General features: G+C 40.9%; 1 protein-coding gene across 1 annotated transcript in view; it reads right to left on the minus strand.

Moving 5' to 3' along the window:
• Positions 1-3,784: 3,784 nt before the first annotated feature.
• Positions 3,785-21,714, minus strand: part of KLHL40 (kelch like family member 40) — a 32,570-nt gene continuing 14,640 nt past the window's right edge. Inside the window, exons 3-6 of the mRNA XM_033931789.1 lie at positions 17,417-17,524; positions 12,109-12,294; positions 7,415-7,561; positions 3,785-4,688 (exon numbers count right to left, since the gene is read on the minus strand). Of these exons, the coding sequence (XP_033787680.1) occupies positions 4,577-4,688; positions 7,415-7,561; positions 12,109-12,294; positions 17,417-17,524 (553 nt within the window). The 3' untranslated portion in view covers positions 3,785-4,576. The remainder of the gene's footprint in view (positions 4,689-7,414; positions 7,562-12,108; positions 12,295-17,416; positions 17,525-21,714) is intronic.

Consider the following 21,714-nt stretch of genomic DNA (forward strand, 5'->3'; position numbering starts at 1 on the left):
TTCCTCATAGTGGTCAATGGAGATTGCTCTGAGGAAAGGGATGTTGCCAGTGGTGTGCCTCAAGGTTCAGTTATTGGGCCTATTTTTTTTAACAATTTTGTAAGCGATATTTCTGATGGGCTGTCTTTGCAGATGATACTACAAATCTGCAATAGAATAATCACCACTGATGGTGTGAATAACATGAGGAAGGACCTAGCGAAGCTTGAAGAATGGTCTGAAATTTGATAGGTAAGATTTAATGCTAAGAAATGCAAGGTCATGCACTTGGGCTACAAAAACCCAAGGGAATGGTATAGCTTAGGGGTGAACTTTTGTACACAAAAGAGGAGCGGGAGTTGGTGTGAGAGTATGTGATAATCTTAAGGTGATAAATACAGGTTCCACATATAATTGACTTGTACCTTATCAAGAGGGAAAGACCCCAGCAACCTGCTCCATGCACCGAATAGTCAATTCAAGCACGGGATTCTTCAGCAGGACAAAATTTCCATCATAGGTCATAAAACCCTCACAACCACCTGAAAAAAACCCGGCGCCATTTTTTTGACGAGTGTGAGTCTAAACTGAATGCACTGTCAGAAAGTCCCCCGAAGAAGCCAATAGGAGGGCGAAACGGGTCCCGTCGGGCTCTGATTTGCGAACAGATAAGTGCATTATATATTCATATTTTTGTTTCAACCACTTACCAATTGAAAGAGTTGGGTGTTATAAACACTATTATAAAAAGTTTTTTTCGGGTGGTTGTGAGGGTTTTATGACCTATGATGGAAATTTTGTCCTGCTGAAGAATCCCGTGCTTGAATTGACTATTCGGTGCATGGAGCAGGTTGCTGGGGTCTTTCCCTCTTGATAAGGTACAAGTCAATTATATGTGGAACCTGTATTTATTATCTTGATTTGGAAGAGGTTCTTATCCATTTTTTTGAAATAATCTTAAGGTGGCCAAACATGGTGAAAAGGCAATGGCAAAAGCTAAAAGAATGTTAGGGTGCATAGGGAGAACTATGGGCAGTAGGAAAAAGGAGGTATTGATGTCCCTGTATAAGACTCTGCTGAAACCTTATTTAGAATTTTGTGCACAATTCTGGAGACCACACCATCAAAAAGATGGAGTCGGTCCAGAGGAAGGCTACTAATATGGTGGTTTGTCTTTGTCTGTGTCATAAGGCATATGGGGACAGACTTAAGGATTTCAATATGTATACTTTGGAGAAAAGGTAGGAGAGGGGAGACATGATAGAGATCTTTAAATACCTACATGACATAAATGCGCTTGAGGCAAATATCTTTCATTTGAAAGGAAGCTCTGGAATGAGAGGGCATAGGATAAAGTTAAGAGGTGAAAGGTTTAGATTCAGGAGTAATCTAAGGAAATACTTTTTTACGGAAAGGGTAGTAGAAGTGTGGAATAGTCTCCCGGTAGAGACACAGACACTGTTTGAATTCTAGAAAGCATGGGACAAGTACATGGGATCTCTTAGGGAGAGGAGGAGATAGTGGATGCTGTGGATGAGCCATTTGGCCTTTATCTGCCGTCACATTTCTATATTTCTAAATCTATTTGGATAGTGGCTGCATAGTCACCACTTAATACGTACAGTATATGCAGCATGGTATTTATGTGGACAGTGGCATCGAATGTGTATATTAAATTAATCACAGGAGTGGCACTTAATGGGGCAAGCGCGTTGGCTGAAATTGAAACCACTGTCACTTTTTGTTTAAGACCATTTGTTCCTTTGAAAACAGTTTGCTTCTTGCGCCTATTTTAAACCATTAGCGGAATTTGAAAGTCTTCAATAATTAAGCCCTCAAGTTTCATCTCAAATGTCTTTGCGTGGACCCTACATCGCTTTGGAAGCCTTTCTTTGAATTTCTTTCAGTCTTTTTATCTCCCCTCCCTTTTTGTCCTGCTTATGCACCTTATCACCCCTCTGGCTCTGTCCAACCACTCATAGATCATCTTTCATATTTCTCCTGGTTGCTATACATCAGCCCCTACTCAGCAACAAACGCATACTGCACTGCTCCCTTGTATTGTATCATCCACTTTCTCTTTTTTGCTCAGTCAGATCAGATTCCTAATCCCCCTGGGACCTTTGAGTCCGATCAGAATTTGTCACCATAAGTCTTCTTTCAAGATTACTCAAGTGATTTTTTTTTTCTTCCATATTTAAGAGCCAGTCTCTTATAACCCAGTTGTGTTGCAGCAACAGTTCTTGGTAGGGGGGCCACAGAACAGGTCTCCCTATGGAAGCCCAAAAAGCCATGACTCTGAGTCAAGGGCATCACAGTAGTGTTATGCAAAACAGGGCATTTGCTGCCTCTCCCTGTGAACATCCAAAACCCTGACAGGCTCAAGGAACAGACGCTGGGCTCTCATTCCGTTATCATAGCACTGGAGCTACGTGAACTACTACTCCAGTGTATCGCAAACTGTGTGCTGCGGCAAGATTCCAAGTGTGCCATGAGACACTGGCAAGGAGAGGTGCCGGAACTGACTGCCTGCCTGCCTGCAGGACGTGCCTCTCATGGCGTGAGACAATGTAATACACTCAAAACAAATCAAATTTGCCGGTATTTCATTCAACGTGTATCACCTAGGTAATATGACATTCTTTTTATTATTTTGAACCGACCTCTTCACAGGGTCTTTTGTTTTTTTGTAATTTATATTTTATCTTTATCTTTCCTATTCTCAACCACTTCTTATTGTTTATTTATTTATATATATATATATATATATATATATATATATATATATATATATATATATATATATATATAAAATTTACTTATCTTCATTCTTCAGGTTGCAGTTAGCATTTTCAAAAACTCATGCCACCCCTTCCAACGCATTTCAATTGCTTTCATCGGGGACAGGGGTAACACAACTGCAACACAAAATGCAAACAATTATGCCTGCTGAACTTTCCGAGTGGTCCTATACTCGGACTTTTGTATAACTATTTCACCACTAGGAAAGTTCAGCTGGCATAATTATTTGCATTTTGTGTTGCGTTACCCCTGTCCCTGATGAAAGCAATTGAAACGCGTTGGAAGGGGTGGCATGAGTTTTTGAAAATGCTAACTGCAACATGAAGAATGAATTTGCGGTCCGTGGTTCACAGTCCTGGTCATTCGCGGTATTTTCCAACTGTGATGGGGAGGCAGGAGAGGGCAGCCAGAGTGCCGGCGAGTGAAGGAAATCACTCGCGGTATGCTCCGACCGCCTCTTCTTGTACTAAAGTCGGGCCTTACCTGTGAAGAGGGTTCATGTGTGTTATATTATCGCACGACTATCTGCGGTTCAAAATAATAGAAGGTGATACACGTTGAATGTAATACTGGCAAATCTGATTTGTTTTGAGTGCATTACATTGTTTCATTTTTTTTTGAACTGGTAGCCAAATATTTTTGGACTTGTCTCGTGGTGTGAGGCACGTCCTGTAGGCAGTCAACTGGCAGCAGCGCCTCGCCTCCCCTCATCTCCCCCCTGGCATAGTAATAGCAAACTCAGGGCTCCGTCTGGAGGGCCTCCGCAGATGCGTGAAGGTCGATTTGATGTCATCGCGTCAAGGTCCGTGCCCTCCAGATATGGCCCCAAGTTTAGTGTGCCGTGGCTTCAAAAAGTTTGCGAGACACTGTTCTACTCCACAGAGCTGCGTCTCAGCATCCTGTGGATTCCTCCTCTTTTTGCTGTAATGATCTGCAGTCCTTGTACAGTTTTCTTCACCCTTCCTGCTTTGCTTAATATAGATTAATATATGAAACATAAAAAATGGAAAATAAAGTGATACTCTTTTATTGAACTAATTATATCCAGCTTTTATATTCTGCCTTCACTACATCATAGGTTCGAGGCGGATTAAAATAAATTAGAAAACAGGAACAATTCATCTCAGAATATAACAAGTATGATCAGTTCAGTAAAAACCAATATGACAGTAACATTATATAAATGGTTCATTCTAAAATCTAACAAACACTATCAACTCGCTCTAAAGACATAACAGCCATATCATGGTCATAAACAAGTTCAGTTGGAAACGAGATATTTTCAGGAAAAAAATAGTCTTAAATGCATTACAAAAATGAATGTAGTTATCTATTTGTATTGTTGAACTAGGAAGAAGATTCCATAATTTGGTTGCACAGTAAAAAAAAGACATAGCAGAAGGGAACATTAATAGAAGAATGTATTAGTCTAATACAAAGGTACTAACTTATTATGTATTAATTTTTTTAAAGTGGACTATCACAATCATGAACTACTTTTGTCTATATATACTATTGCTGGTCTTCATAGGCACAGCCCTCTGGACATGGACGCACTTTAGGGAACAGCAGTGTTTACTGGACTCCAAGGAGCGTACGTTACAGAGAACAAATGGGGTTTCAGTGCATTTTTTTTTCCAAAGGGTTAAAAATTAGACCAAGTTTTCATTACAATGGCAATGACAGTGTGAAACGTTCTGAACAGTTCGATTTTGTTTTATTTCACGTATAAAAAAAGAGGATGTCCCTCATCGTGCTATGACTCCCATGCCAGATCGAAAAATGATTTATGCAGCTACATTTTTGTGAGCCTTAAAATGTTGAGACGGGCCGGAAGGAAGGTGGCTCCTGAGGCGTAACGGATTTCTCTCAACATTCCTTCCCACTTCTTCTCATCCTCATTATATCTGAAAACACATGAGAGAGAGAAAGAGCATTCAGTCGGGCTGGCATCAAAGATGGATTTTACTCTCTATTATTCTTGCCGAGCTCCCGGTTATGTTCTTCCTTTCACTATTTATCAACTGAGCATTTTTGATGATTTCATAAGCTGGGAGATGCCCAATTAGAGACATGCTACTGGCTTATGGTCCAGTCTGTAATAAATAACACTTTCACATGGACTATAAAAAGGAAAAGCTACAGCACAAGCTAAAAATAAACCCCAAAGGGAGGAAAAAGCCTCAGAAACTAACCCTCCGCCACCACGAGAGTGACTCAAGGTGTTCAGACAAAAACCTCATTGGCATAAAAAAAACTTCCTCTGGAATATGCAATGACAATTTAGTATAGTCAAAGTAAGATAAACTTTTAAACTTATCTCAACTGATGATTGGTATACCGATGGTGGCGAGCATTTCACAATTCTGCTGCCTCAGGGTGTAACCGATCCGATCGTGAACTTTAAAGTGGGCCTCATAAAACTTTAGAATATTTACACTTGGAGTGGGTGGGAGGAGGGGAGGATATTATTAATTTGATTAGGGTAGGATTATTGGGGAATTCTATGTTGCTGTGTTTTATAGAATAATCATTGGGTGGATGGGTGGGAGAAAATGATTGATTATGTATAATTGTAAGTTGAATGTGCTTGTATGTTATATATTCATGTAATGCACTATTGAAGTATGAAAATCAATAAAGAATTAAAAAAAAAAAAAACCCACAGAAGAATAAAACAAACTTTGCTAAAAAAATAAATAAAACGTGTCTCCCTGTCCCTTAAGATGCATCTCGTGGTGGTAGGAGGGCTAGTTTCTGAGGCTTTTTCCTCCCTTTTGGGTTTATTTTTGGCTTGTGCTGTAGCTTTTCCTCTTTATAATGCACTGTCTATGTGCCAGTGGTATTTATTATTGATATTGGGTTTTCATTATATCTGTGCCATTTATAATATTATGGTCCAGTCTGTTCTACTCGGTAAGACAATCTCTGCTTTCAAAATATAATTTAAGAAAGGAACATCTACAAGTCTTAAGAGCCTCTTTGTCTCACCCGCCACCCCCAAACCACTACTGTACAGGTGGAAACTAAATACTATTGTTCATAAGAGAAATAATGATGCTTCACTGATTTTGAAATCTCACCTGCAAATCATATATCGGGGCAGTCAACTGGCCTAGTTTTCTGGGTGTTGAAGATATACAAATCAACCTGTTCTTAGATGAAATGGATGCCTGAGATCCTGAAAACCAGACCAGTGCTGCCTTCAAGGGCCAGATTTGCTTACACCTGAAGGGCAACTAGCTGCCTTTTATGCCATTAGCATTGAATCATTGCTGTAGCTTCCGTGCCAATCTATTTTGTACCGTCTGCATTTCTGAAATGAAGCATGTTGGTGAAAATGTCTATAAAAATAAATGGCAGACAGAAGCACATGTTGTATGTGATTTGGATTGTATTAATCATCTTTTTCCCCAAATGTCAGTTAACAATGACTTACGGTTAAGGTATAAGAACATAGTGTAAGCAGTGGCGTAGCGAGAGTGATTGGCGCCCGGGGCAATGGTGCTTCTCCCCTGCCCCATGCACCTTCCCAACCCCCCCCCTCCTGCTGTGAATGCCCCACTTCCCTTCCCCTGTACCTCTTTAATTTTCCTGACATTAGCAGTATAACGAACTTGCTGTCTGCACTGTTTCATCACGTCATAGGCACGGGACTCGGAAGTGACATCGGAGAGAGCCGACACAGGCAGCAAGTTTGTGATCCTCCTTGTGCCGGGTAAATTAAAGAGGGAAGGGAACGGAAGGGGCTCATGGCAGGGGGAGTCAGGGAGGGGCAGGGGTAGAGAAAAGGATGGGTGCTGGCATCTGGGGTGGACTTCCCCACCCCTTCTTATTACACCACTGAGTGTGAGTGTTATCATACTGGGGCAGATAAGTATCTTGCAAGACCCCCAAGGGAGCAAAACATGTTATGCTTATCTTAGAACAGGGGTGGGCAACTCCGGTCCTCGAGGGCAGGAATCCAGTCGGGTTTTCAGGATTTCCCCAATGAATATGCATGAGATCTATTTGCATGCACTGCTTTCAGTGTATATTCATTGGGGAAATCCTGAAAATCCAACTGTATTCCGGCCCTCGAGGACCGGAGTTGCCCACCCCTGTCTTAGAAACAAACAGTGGATTTCCCCACGGTTCTTCTTAATAAGGGCTTATGGACTTTTAGGAAATTTTTCCAAACCTTTTTCAATTAATTCCAGAGCTTAATTACACATTGCCCACAGGGGCTTAAAATAGTAAATTGTTCTCGAGGCGAATGGACGATGAAGTGACTCGCTCAAGATCACCACAGGTGTCAATGGGATTCGAAGCCCAGGTTTCCTGGTTCACAATCTGTTACTCTACTAAGCTACTAGTACAAAATATCCTAAATCAGGGGTGTCCAACCTGTGGCCCGAGGGCCGCATGCAGCCCTGTGAAGTATTTTGTGTGGCCCCGGTCGAGGGTGATGCAGTGTTTTCCTCTGCTGCCCCCCGGGTGTTCACCGTCTTGCCGGCTCCCTCTGTCTTGCTGCAGCGTTTGTGCAGCCCCAGAAACATTTTTTTCGGCCAATGCGGCCCAGGGAAGCCAAAAGGCTGGACACCCCTGTCCTAAATTGTTGCTACCCCCCACCCCTTTTTAACTGTATTCTTACCTCCAGATGTCATTCAGTTCTGTTGGCTCCAGCTCTCCTGATTCATTCTCCACAGTAGCAAACCCACCAATTGCATAAAGGGTACCATCCATACTGACCAGGCTGAGGGAACTGCGTTCTTGGGGAAACTCAGGGCAGGCCTCCCACCTAGTGATTGAAAAAGCAGAGATACTAATTGCATGTTTTTCATTTAGGCCCATCCTTTCTCCTGGAATTATTTGGGGTGCCCTTTTTTTTCTGAGTTCAGAAAGGAGCATTATAAATCCTATCCAGTTCAGAGCTCAAAGTGGAGGGTGACATGAACAGTGGTCATGATCAGTCATTAAGAGGTAATGCAGACATTACTATGAACATAAGAATATCAGAACAATGGTCCATCTAGCCCAGTATCCCGACTTCACAGAGGCCAATCCAAGTCACAAGTACCTGGCAAAAACCCAAATAGTAGCAGCATTCCATGCTACCAATCCAGGGCAAGCAGTGGCTTCCCCCATATCTGTCTCGACAGCAGACTATGGACTTTTCCTCCAGGAACTTGTCCAAACCTTTTTTTTTAAACCAGCTACTATAACTGCTCTTACCACATCCTCTGACAACGTGTTCCAGAGCTTAAACCGAGTGAAAAAATATTTCCTCCTATTTGGTTTTAAAAGTATTACTATTCTTCCCTGAGAGTGTGTGGCGCAGTGGTTGGAGCTACAGCCTCGGCACCCTGGGGTGGTGGGTTCAAACCCCGCGCTGCTCCTTATGACCCTGGGCAAGTCACTCAGTCCTCCATAGCCCCAGGTACGTTAGATAGATTGTGAGCCCACCGGGACAGAGAGGGAAAATGCTTGAGTACCTGATTGTAAGAACCGCTTAGATAACCTTGAGAGGCGGTATATCAAATCCTAATAAAAACTTGAAAAAGCAGTTTGATTTTAACTCTTGGGCTTTTTCAACATTCTTTATTTTTTTCATGTGCTAATATGTCATGAGCTGTTTTGCATCTCATTACCTAATTAGCAAAAAGTTTTTGCATTACATTTCTTACAAACTAATTAAGGTATGTTGAGCACTGTTAAAGCATACGAACTCCACTGCACATAGGCCAGAGAAGTCTACAAACCACACCTAACGTTTTGTGCAAATTCTATACCCTCACACTACTTTGGGATAATTCCAATGATTTATTAGGCATTCATAACAATTATTCAAGGGTGTTAATGCCTGCATTCGAAAAATCTTCAATATCTTTTTAATATTTATGTGGTGAGTATATTAAATATAATTATAAAGTGCTCAGTGCCTCCCCCAGGTCACTTCTAGAACAGAAAAAAGACCATGATGTTTAGGGACCTATCGTTGCACTTTGTTCTTCCCTCTCCCTCCTGCATGGAGTAATACACAGTCCGTGCTATTTGTAACTGCTTCACTAACAGTGAATGTCAACTACACGATTTGACGCACTAGATATCACAATTTTAAAAGCAATTTAAAGTGCTTTCTTTTTAAAGATGCTTTTAATTGATCGATTGTATTTTAGAAATTAACATATTCTTGTTTTTATATTTATTTTCCCAGTCCCTTTTTGTGTTTACCTTAAATGTTTCTCGCATTTTCTATATTGATTGTATTTCTCCCCCTCTTCCTATTTGTGTTTAGGGGCCTTTCGGTCCGTATTTACCTAGTATGTAATTGCTGTCAGTCTTGTAGTTTTTTTTATAGAAATGTATGTTTTAATTGTTAAATTTTTTTGTTAAATGTTATTTTAAATTTTGTTCAACGTTTTGTAGTTTTGAAAAAGCGTTTAATCAAAAATCTGAATAAACAATAAACAATGTACTTATCTTTTGCTCCAGTGTCTTTTCAAATGGGTTCTCAACCAGGAGAGCATTAGCAAAAGTACAAAAGGTGGAACCTGATAAAGTTTAAATGGATTTTAAACACTGAGCACAAGCATTATATGCACTTTAGCTACGAATGAACAGCTCGGACTCTGGTTGAGAAACCATTTGAAAAGTATATACTATAAACTGAAAGGGCAGTCAAAAGTACCAATAAAGTAATGAGCTAAGATTGCTAAGGGTAGCAAGCAGTGGAATCACGACAGTGGCACTCAAGGGCCAAAGGAGCAAAAAAAAAAAAAAAAAAAAAAAGAGGGATTATAGGGCTTAGACAAGGCCTGATGGGCCGCCACGGGTGCAGACTGCTGGGTGCGATGGAGAAACGCTAGCTAGGACCTCAGAGGAACGGGACTTGGGGGTAATCATCAGTGCGGACATGAAGGCTGCCAAACAAGTAGAGAAGGCCTCATCAAAGGCAAGGCAAATGATGGGATGTATCAATAGAAGCTTCGTCAGCCGTAAACCTGAAGTCATAATGCCACTCTATAGAACCATGGTGAGACCCCATCTGGAATACTGTGTGCAATTCTGGAGGCCACATTACCGGAAAGATGTGCTTCGAGCTGAGTCGGTCCAGAGGATGGCCACTAGGATGGTCTTGGGGCTCAAGGGTCTCTCATATGAAGAAAGACTGGGCAAACTGCAGCTCTATACCCTAGAGGAGCGCAGGGAAAGGGGTGACATGATTGAGACATTTAAGTACGTCACAGGTTGTGTCGAGGTGGAAAACGATATATTCTTTCCCAAGGGACCCTCGATCACAAGGGGGCACCCGCTCAAACTCAGAGGAGGGAAATTTAGTGGTGACACCAGGAAGTATTTCTTCACAGAAAGGGTGGTAGATCACTGGAACAGACTTCCGGTGCAGGTGATCAAGGCCACCAGCGTGCTCGACTTTAAGAATAAATGGGACAGTCACGTGGGATCCCTACGAGGGTCGAGTTAAGGAACTAGGTCATTAGCATTCAGACTTAATGGGGTGGGTCAATAGAGTGGGCAGACTTGATGGGCTATGGCCCTTTTCTGCCGTCATCTTTCTATGTTTCTATGACCTCTGGTCTGACCCAGCGGAGGCAACTTCTTATGAAACCTAAAAAAGGCTAGATACGGCATTGTCATACAATACCGTGCTATTTGGCACGTTAAAGAGGGCTAAAAGCCAAATATCTTCCCAGAATAATAAACTTCTCTTTATTAGGACAGGGGTTGCCATACAACTTATTCTAAGAAACTGGCAAAGTTGGAATCGGTTAAATTATACTTTCTGGGGGGAATTTCTATGCCACACATTTAAAATGGAATGTTTGATTGCTATACAGCAGGGACATTATAGAAAGTTTATGGATAATTGGGAGCCATTGACAAAATTCTGTAAGAAATGATTGTTGATTTTGCCCTTTGATCATACACGCCCAGGGTGGGAAGATACTTTTAATTTGAGTGCAATTTTTGGATATGTAAAAAAAAAAGGGGGGGGGGGGATGATATATGTATTTGTCATAGAATATAATTTTAATTGAATTTAAGTGCTGTTAAAAGTGTAAAATGTCTGTATAATATGTTGCACTTATTTTTGGCTTTAAAATGAATAAAGATTTTTTTTAAAGGCTAGATAAATCATAAAACTGCCATAAGGTGCAAACTCAATGAAAAAAAAGAATATTGAAAAAATTCACAGTGAAAACGCCAATCTCTTGAAGCACGAGTAAGAGAATAAAAACACTGTTGCTCACGTGTCTGGAAAAAAAAAAAAAAAAAAAAAAAATAGTGGCCAGACCTAGACATCATTGAATCGGCAAATCAAAAGAACCAAAACACACAAGGCAAAGCCGCAAGGGAGCCAACTGAAAACCAAAAAACCCATGTGAACAAAAAAGGAAATGACATGGAAGGAACAATTAGGAAAAAAAAAAAAAAAAAGGAAGCTAAGGTGTGATGTGATCATAAATACACAAATCAGTCAAAACAAGAAAAAAAATAGAACATACAAGACATGCGTAATAAACCATAAAGACATGTAACAAAAAACATATTTGACCATTTTGGTTAATCAAGTAAAAAACACGAAAAAGTGTATGAAAACATTATAAAATTACTATATACATACAGTAATAAACCAATATATCAGTCAAGTCGGAGAAACCCATATGAGACAATAAAAAATGATAATCTATAATAAAAACTTTCTCAAAGTGATACATAAATCAAAATATGTGTGTATGTAAAATCAAAATGTATATAAAACTGTGTCATATAAAATATAAGATAAACTAAACTAAATCTTAAGTTTATATATCCGTGCAAATGGTGTTTGGAAAATAACCCTCTTATGTATTACTTTTGAAACTCAAAATGTGATGCATGAGGGAAGTGCAAATCATTTGTTGTCAAGCTTAAACTTGTATAAAGCAAATTATACTTTGATTTAAGGAATTGTGTTTTTATCTTAACGTCTTCCCACATTCGTAAACCTTTATTTATTATGCTGGGGGTGGCTGTTATAAATTTGAAGTTAAACCACCTATTAAGCTTGAATTTGAATCAAGCAGAGTTTAATGTGATTTGAATCCAGTGTTAACTTTGGATATCACCCAGACCTGATGGGGATCATTTCACAATTTTCCTAGAAAATCAGAGTGAAATGAAAAGAAAATCTGGTGTTCATTTTAGGTTTTCTGATGAAGTACACATTTTTTTTGTTTTATATTTTTGATTTTCCTTAAAAAAAAAAAAGTATAATGTTTGTCAGATTGTTCATTGAATCTATTTTGAAGAGGGTAGTACACATCTGCTGGATTCAGAACCTACTTATTAGTCTTGATGTTGTACACCTCCACTGTGTCCGTCAGTCCAGAGTCGGTCACTCCTGCAGCCACAATAATGTTTCCCTGGTAAATGGCAGCACCAAAGAGGGAACGAGCAGTCTTCATTGGAGCCAGTTCCTTCCACTCAAACTTTTTGGGATCATAGACCACCAGCTTGTTGAGGCACTTTCTAAGGGTGAAACATAATAATTAGTTATTAGACAAGTCAAAGTTTGTTTTATAGGGCACCATGGCGTCTATGTACAGATCTATAGCAGAGTCTCTGACTTGGATCCATTTTTCCTAAAAGCTAGACTCTAAAAAAGCCTAAGCTGTATATTTGATGATACCCAAATGCACACCACTTCAATAAGCATTTGGACTTGCAGGTGGTATAATAAGAAATTTAAATAAGATTAAATCATTCTGGTCTGCCATCCTATTATTTTTAGGTTCATTATGGAATAGTCAATTAGTGGAATCTCCAAGGGGGTGTTATTTGGTAAAGCTGCTGCTTGTGGGGTTTTTGGACAAGGAAGAAGCATTTTATTTCAAAAGGCATGCATGATTGGTCACAAATGCATTTTGCAATATTGGTTACAGAAAGATCCTCCTAGCTTTTGGCATTGGAGGAACCAATTACATCGTTTAATTTTATTTGAGGTTTGGGAGGTTCGTACATTTCCTAGATGAACTTGTTTCTTTTTGAAAATTTGGAACCTATATATTCAAAATCTTTCCTCTAGAGCACGAAGTATGATTATTAATGTTTTATATTGAAGCGTTGGAAACATTCATTGCATTTCAACATCTGGTAATTTGTTTCACCTTCCATTCTGGGGGAGGGGAGGGAATAGGAGGGATGATAGTAATATGTATGGAAATACTTGAATTGTATATCTGCTTAATTCATTCATTACAATGTTATAATTGGAAATTTAAAAAAAAACAATGGGGGGAAGGGAAGAGGGACGGGAACAGGGGGAGTGTATAGAAATATGAAATAGGTAATTTGGAAATATATTTTGGAGGAATGCTAGAAATATGTATGGAATAATTAGAATTGTGAATATAATTGTAATGAATATCTTATTGTATATTTATTTGATTCCTTCAATAACATGTTATAAATTAAGAAATTAAAATAAATAAAATGGCGAACGGACTCAGAAAGACCCACAAAAGGCTGGTCTCCCATATAAGATGGAACAGTGAGCTATTATGCAGCCAGTTCTGTCACAAGCTGCTGATGGAAGGTGGATGTTTTTTTTGGGAAGAATCTGTTCCCTGAACTCAAACTTTGTAGCCAGAATTGATCAGGAACCTGTTGGCTGGAAAAGGGAACAATCTCTATGCCAGACATGGGCAACTCCGGTCCTCGAGGGCCGGAATCCAGTCGGGTTTTCAGGATTTCCCTAATGAATGTGCATTGAAAGCAGTGCATGCAAATAGATCTCATGCATTTTCATTGGTGGAAATCCTGAAAACCCAATTGGATTCCAGCCCTCGAGGACCGGAGTTGCCCATGTCTGCTCTATGCTCTTACCCAAGATAACCAACATGAACATTCTTCCTGGAGACCAAATTGACCTCCCCCTTTTTACGAAACTGCGTTAGGCTTTTTTTTTTTTTTTTTTTAAATGTTGCCAACTACAGTGGTATTAGCTCCGAATGCTAGGTATAATCAAGAAGGGTATTACTACCAGAACGAAAGAAGTTATCCTGCCGTTGTATCGGGCGATGGTGCATCCGCATCTGGAGTACTGCGTCCAATATTGGTCTCCGTGCCTTAAGAAGGATATGGAGATACTCGAGAGGATTCAGAAGAGAGCGACACGTCTGATAAAAGGGATGGAAAACCTTTCATACGCTGAGAGATTGGAGAAACTGGGTCTCTTTTCCCTGGAGAAGAGGAGACTTAGAGGGGATATGATAGAGACTTACAAGATCATGAAGGGCATAGAGAGAGTAGAGAGGGACAGATTCTTCAAACTTTCAGAACACAAAAAAATAAGAGGGCATTCGGAAAAGTTGAAAGGGGACAGATTCAAACCAATGCTAGAAAGTTTTTCTTCACCCAACGTGTGGTGGACACCTGGAATGCGCTTCCAGAGGACGTAATAGGGCAGAGTATGGTACTGGGGCTTAAGAAAGGATTGGAAAATTTCCTGCTGGAAAAGGGGATAAAGGGGTATAGATAGAGGATTAATGTACAGGTCCTGGACCTGTTGGGCTGCCGCGTGAGCGGGCTGCTGGGCGCGATGGACCTCAGGTCTGACCCAGCGGAGGCATTGCTTATGTTCTTATGACACGTATACTGCTGTGGCCATTGATATAAAAGCCTAATGTGGCTTCATAGAAGGGGGGGGAGGTTAAGAATATAAGAACATAAGAATTGTCATACTAGGACAGACCAAAGCCAATCAAGCCCAGTATCCTGTTTCCAACAGTGGCCAACCCAAATCCCTAACTAGATTATATGCTGCTTATCCTAAGAGTCTGAAAAGTGTGGACCGTTTTCTTTTACCGAAGTACATAAAAGCCTGATGAGAGTCTGGTTCAATGTAAATGTAAAACCTTAACTACTGTGCTTTACACAGTACATCCATAATTGCAAGTTTTTGTTCAATAGTAATCTTGTTGCTACGAAGACTTGAATTGCGCTGCTTCAGCCTCAAGTACCCCAGGGACGGATCCAACTCCGCCTGAGGCAAACACATGCATTGGGCCCCTCATTGTAATATGAATGCATTTTAAAACTCCCGCAAACAGAGCCTTTGCATCTGTAACTGCAGAAGAAAACAGGCAGATAAAGGCGTAGCGGGTCAGAAGCACTGCTCGCCAATTTTGAGGGCAATGCACAGGATCTGTGAATTATGAGTGTTGATAGTTCGTGTTCCCCCCTCAATCCCACTCTTATTTCTACTAGCTGCTAACTCACTAGGGCAAAGCTCTGCTTTGAGAGCTATTGAGTAGAGAATGACACGGTGACAGAATTCATACCGTCCCCGTCCCCACGGAATTCATCACCGTCCCTGTCCTCCATATCATTCTTTAAGGAGCGAGGGAAGAATCAGAGTATGAATGGACACAGCCACTGACCCTCAAGCCTTGCATTGAAGAATGCTGGTGTAGAAGGACTGAGGCTGAGGTAGACACTAAAGAATGGCACCAGATGGTTAGAACATAAGACCATAAGCGTTGCCATATTGGGACAGACCGAAGGTCCATCAAGCCTCTTATCCTGTTTCCAGCAGTGGCCATCCCAGGTCAGAAGTACCTGGCAGAAACCCAAAGAGTAATAACATTCCAGAGCTGATATTGTGATGTCATAATGCCTCATTTCACTAATGCTTAAAAGCCAACCTCATCAGTGATGTCACAATGACTTCATTATCCTATACTTGGCTCACATAAGAATCAGAGTATGAAGGGGCACAGCCACTAACTCTCAAGCCTTGCATTGAAGAACGCTGGTGTAGAAGGACTGAGGTTGAGATAGAGAATGACACAGGATGGTTTCCTGCGGTTATCTGTGGGGATGGGAATGGTGATGAATTCTGTCACCTTGTCATTCTCTACTGTTGAGCAGCCAATCTAACGGCCCTAGATATATGCCTAGTTTGCTTATGCTTTAATCCTGTCCTGCAACTACCTCAAAATAAAGTGCACCTCTTGGAGACCCCCCAGCTGTTGTGTGGAAATACAATTAGTGATGCTATTTAAGCTGTAGTGTTTCTTCACTGGAGATCTTAATTGCTATATACTCTGGATTGAGCAGCAAATGTATCTAGTGTGTCAGGCCCTGAACCAGAGACTACTACTGAGATAGAACAAGCTCATTTATAATACCTCTTGAAAAGATGGACTCATTTTATTAAGAATCGAACCATTGCAAATGATCAGTGAGGCCTAGTGTTCAGGCTAGGTCACATTCATTTTATGATTTCACTTGATTCTCTTGCACTAAGTATCCATGAGATAAATCTGCTTGCATCATTGTAATTCAATTTATATGACTGTAAATGATCAGCAATGAAAATGATTTTACATTTTTAAAAGGAAGGCCTGATTTGATTCCAGCAGGATCATAATGTCTTCACCCGGACTTATGCTCATCCTGTGTTAAACAATAATTGAAATAGAATGGTTCCAAATTTTTTTTTATATAAGAACATAAGAATTTGCCGCTGCTGGGTCAGACCAGTGGTCCATCGTGCCCAGCAGTCTGCTCTCACAGTGGCCCCCAGGTCAATGACCAGTGCCCTGAGACCAGCCCTACCTGCTTACGTTCTGGTTCAACCGGAACCCATCCAACTTTGTCTTAAATCCCTGGGGTTACAGCCTTATCAGTGATGTTCTATACTTGGCTCACTTCTGAAATTGTATTGGAGGAGAGTGTGGCTAATGGTTAGAGCTACAGCCTCAGCACCCTGTGGGTTCAAACCCTGTGCTGCTCTCTATGACCCTGGACAAGTCACTTAATCCTCCACTGCCCCAGGTACATTTGATTGTGAGCCTACCAGGACAGATAGAGAAAATGCTTGAAGTGCCTATATGTAAACTGCAGGCGGTTTTGTGACCTCACTGATGAGGTTGGCTTTTAGGCATTGGTGGAATGAGGCATTATGTAACATCACAATATCAGCTCTGGAATGTTATTACTCTTTGAGTTTCTGCCGGGTACTTGTGACCTGGGTTGGCCATTGCTGGAAACTGGATATTGGGTTTGATGGACCTTCGGTCTGTCCCAGTATGGTAACGCTTATGGTCTTATGTTCTAACCATCCGGTGTCATTCTTTATTGTCTATCTCAACTTTAGTCCTTCTACACCAGCATTCTTCAGTGCAAGGCTTGAGAGTCAGTAATTGTGCCCATTCATACTCTGATTCTTATTTGAGCCAAGTATAGGACAGTTAAGCCATTGTGACATCACTGATGAGGTTGGCTCTTAGGCATTGGTTGAATGAGGCATTATGACATCACAATAGCAGTTCTGGATACCAGAGACTGTCATTCTTTAGTGTCTATCTCAACCTCAGTCCTTCTACTCAGTAATTGTGCCCATTCATACTCTGATTCTTCCCTTTCTCCTTAAAGAATGCCATGAGGGTGGTTATCTGTGGGGGCGGTGATGGTGATGAATTCTGTCACAGTGTCATTCTCTAGTGGACACCCGATTTTAATGCTAGAAAAACCTTATAGGCTGCCCCTATAAATGCCTTCTACTTCTGCCTTTTCCAAAGTTTCTCTTTGACTTCTAGGATGGAAAGAGACAAAAGCTTTACCTTTACCAAGAGAAATCACTTACTTGTCTTTTCCTTTGCCTCCAAGGACATAGATCAGATCATTGTGCGATACTACAGCGTGGCCATAGACTTCATATGGGAGGGAATCTGACTCACCCCATTTAAAAGACCTTTAAAAGAAGGAAGATATCATTATTAAAACTGTAGAGTATAGGAAAAAGAAGAAAACTGTATGATTTCTCAGTTAAATCCAGACATTGTTAGCTCTGTTTTGTGACTGCAATGTTTAGAGTGCAAGAATTTTTGATTCAAATAGGTCATTCAGGGCACAAATCTGATTTTCAACATTGTCATCCTCCATTTGTTAATTTTTGTACTGAACCCCTTCCTGCCAAAGCACAACAAACAGTAAAGGTCAAATTTAAGTTTCAGGTTATAGTAAGACAAACTGGGGAAGTGTATGCTTCCAGCGAAACATCAACAGCCATGGTTCCTAATCATGTTTTCTGTATTGCATGGATCCTCCAAGAGCTCTACAGTATTTGCTATTGGCAGGTACCTTGTGAAGTGGGAGGGGCTAGCGTTGTGACATCACAGAAAGCAAGCAGCCTTGAGGAATGTTGAGACAAGGACAGCATATTATGCACGGCCCAGTGTACTCAAAATGTAGGCAAATAATCAATTTTCACAGTTGTATTAGATTATCCCCCTTTTACAAAACCATGCTAGCGTTTTTTAAATCACCGATCGTGTCAGAGCTGTTACCGCTGCAGCCAGCACTAAAACCACGCTAGCGCAGTTTTGTAGAAAGGGAGATACGTTACTAAAACTGGTGCAAATCCCGTGAAGTATAGTATTGCAAGACCAATTGAAACTAATAGGTGACTCATTCATTATAAAACTAAATGCCCACCAGATAATTTGCTGACACAGTTTTGAAAGTATTTGCATTTTGTTTAAGGATGTCACATTTCATATTTTTCACATTTATTTGATATATCACATATCTCATTATATCTAAGCAGCAAACATTTAGTATAAAAACAATGAAGGGTCAAAAAACCAGGTGATAAAAACAAAGCACTAGACAATATAGACAAAAGCGGATACTGGCAATTTATGGAGATAGGGCGGATACTACAGTTTCTTTATAAGGAAAATATAGAAAAGGCAGAGAAGAAAATAAAAATATATAACCCAGCTCATGTCACAAGTAGTGTCATGCAACTTAGCAGCAAGTTAGGTCATGGAAATGCCTGCCAGAAATAATGTCTTCAAAGAAGAGTTAATTCTCCTAACTGAAGTCTCTAGGTCTAGAGGCAGACTTCCAGAAAGAGGGACCTAATATACTGAAACAAGAATATCTTCTAGATTTAAGGCAACATTTTTAAATGGGATGGAATTACAAACAGGTTATATTGCAAAGAATAAAGTCTCTATTGAGACACGTCACTATTTGCCCTTGAGGGGTCCGGATGCCACTCTCCCTACTTTCAAGACCCTTGATGATGTGGGCAGGGAGCAGAGACCCTGTCAATTTCTCTCTCGGTTGGCAAATTCCTGAGGGGACCTTTTGGGAGAAGAGCTCACAGGAAAAGAACTTTCCAGTGGTTTTCTTTCTGCTTTTAGGGTTACCCCTAATGTTGGTTATGCATGAAATACAATTTAAGCTCCTTCACATGGCATATGTTACCCAGCAGATGATATTTATGATAAGCGTGGGATCCACTTAAGCACCAAGTTACATACCTTCTGGTGGGGAACATAAGAAGTGCCTCTGCTGGGTCAGACCAGAGGTCCATCGTGCCCAGCAGTCTGCTCATGCGGCAGCCCAACAGGTCCAGGATCTGTGTAGCAATCCTCTATCTATACTCCTCTATCTCCTTTTCCTTCAGAAAATTGTCCAATCCTTTCTTAAACCCCAATACCGTAATCTGTCCTATCACGCTTTCTGGAAGGGCATTCCAATTGTCCACCACCCGTTGGGTGAAGAAAAACTTCCTAGCATTGGTTTTGAATCTGTCCCCTTTCAACTTTTCCGAATGCCCTCTCGTTCTTGTAGTTTTCTAAAGGTTGAAGAATCTGTCCCTCTCCACTTTCTCTATGCCCTTCATGATCTTGTAAGTCTCTATTATGTCCCCTCTAATGCTCCTCTTCTCCAGGGAAAAGAGCCCCAGTTTCTCCAATCTCTCAGCGTATGAAAGATTTTCCATACTTTTTATCAAACGTGTCGCTCTCCTCTGAACCCTCTCGAGTATTGCCATATCCTTCTTAAGGTATGGCGACCAATATTGGACGCAGTACTCTAGATGCGGACGGACCATCGCCCGATACAACGGCAGGATAACTTCTTTTGTTCTGGTTGTAATACCCCTCTTGATTATACCTAGCATTCTATTTGCTCTCTTAGTGGTCGCTGCGCACTGTGCCATCGGCTTCATTGTTTTGCCCACCATTACTCCCAACATCCCTCCCATCGTATAGCTGTACCTCGGGTTTCTGCTTCCTACATACAATACTTTACATTTCTCTACATTGAACTTCATCTGCCATCTCATCGCCCCTCCCCTAGTTTGTTCAGGTCCCTTTGTAATTCTTCGCAGTCCTCTTTAGTCCAAACACCACAAAATAGTTTGGTGTCGTCTGCAAATTTTATTATTTTGCACTTCGTCCCTGTTTATAGATCATTTATAAATATAATGAATAGCAGCGGTCCGAGCACTGACCCCTGCGGAACACCACTCGGTACCCTCCTCCGGTCTGAGTAGTGGCCCTTCACTCCTACCCTCTGCTTCCTACCCGCCAACCAATTCCTGATCCATCTATGTACGTCTCCTTCCAAGCCATGGTTCTTCAGTTTCCGAAGTAGGCGTTCATGGGATACCTTGTCAAAGGCTTTTTGGAAATCTAAATATACGATGTCTATGGGGTCCCCTTTGTCCATCCTTTTGTTAATTCCTTCGAAGAAGTGCAATAAGTTCGTTAGGCACGATCTCCCTTTGCAGAAGCCATGCTGGCTTGTTATCAGTAGTTTATTTCTTTCAAAATGCTCATCGATGCTGTCTTTTATCAGCGCTTCCGCCATTTTCCCCGGAACTGAGGTCAGACTCACCGGTCTGTAGTTCCCCGGGTTACCTCTTGATCCCTTTTTAAAGATGGGCGTAACATTGGCTATCTTCCAATCCTCTGGGATCACGCCTGTTTTCAGGGATAGATTGCAAACTTGCTGTAGTAGTTCTGCTATTTCCTCCTTTAGTTCTTTCAGAACCCTTGGGTAGATTCCGTCCGGGCCCGGGTTGGTAACAAAACTCCCGCTGTGCACCATTAGACAATAGCTACGTGTCAGATGGCCCCGATAGGAATGTTGGTGGTTGAACAGCCAGGGGCGAGAAAAAGTCCAGTCTTATTGCGACCTGTGGCAACACTTTCAAGAGCTGTGTGGTGGATGGGAGAGGGGGAAGGGGGGGGGGGGGGGGGAGGGGGGGGAGGGGGGAGTTTATATTGAAAATACAGGATGGAATGCAGCCATCATTTGTGCTGTAATTGTTTCTTGATTTGTTATCATTATTGTTCCCTTGTATTGACATGTATTTGATGGGTTCTGGCTTTTGTCATTGTGTTTCATCTATCAATAAAGATATATTTGTTTAAAAAAAAAATCTATTTTGTTGTTGGAAAAGGTTTCCGCATTATCCTGTGCTAACTAGTTAATGCGTAGGAATGTAGATGCAGTAACTCATTAGCACAGGAATCCTGACATACCCCCTCAAAAGATACAAAAATATTACATAGCACAGCGTTAGCGCGCATGCATTAAAAAAAACTACTGCATGATGCTGTCGCTGGAGCACATCCCACAGTAGTTTCTTTTTTTTCTGCATTAGCTGCCTAACATACCCCCTCCTTTACTAACGCATAGCAGAGCAATTACTGCCGCTGCCGGCACTAAGTGGTAGTAATGGAAGGGGATAGCTTGGTAGAAGGACCCCTTAATTACTACGGTGAGAATAAGAAGGCATAAGGCCCATTTGTTTGGTAAATATCAAACAGCCCATAGTTGTCTCAGGGCAAAATATGATTTCTCTAGCACACGTGTAATATATGGATCAATGTTTAGGTTGCTATCCACAGCGATTCTCAGGATTTGTTCTGCATCCTTTAAGGCAGTGGTCTCAAACTCAAACCCTTTGCAGGGCCACGTTTTGGATTTGTAGGTACTTGGAGGGCCTCAGAAGAAATAATTAATGTCTTATTAAAGAAATGACAATTTTGCATGAGGTAAAATTCTTTATAGTTTATAAATATTTCCTTTTGGTTAAGTCTTAATAATAATTTTGTAATTTATAGCTAAAGAGACAAA

This window comes from Geotrypetes seraphini, chromosome 2, assembly GCF_902459505.1.
Source record: "Geotrypetes seraphini chromosome 2, aGeoSer1.1, whole genome shotgun sequence".
NCBI classification, from domain to species: domain Eukaryota; kingdom Metazoa; phylum Chordata; class Amphibia; order Gymnophiona; family Dermophiidae; genus Geotrypetes; species Geotrypetes seraphini.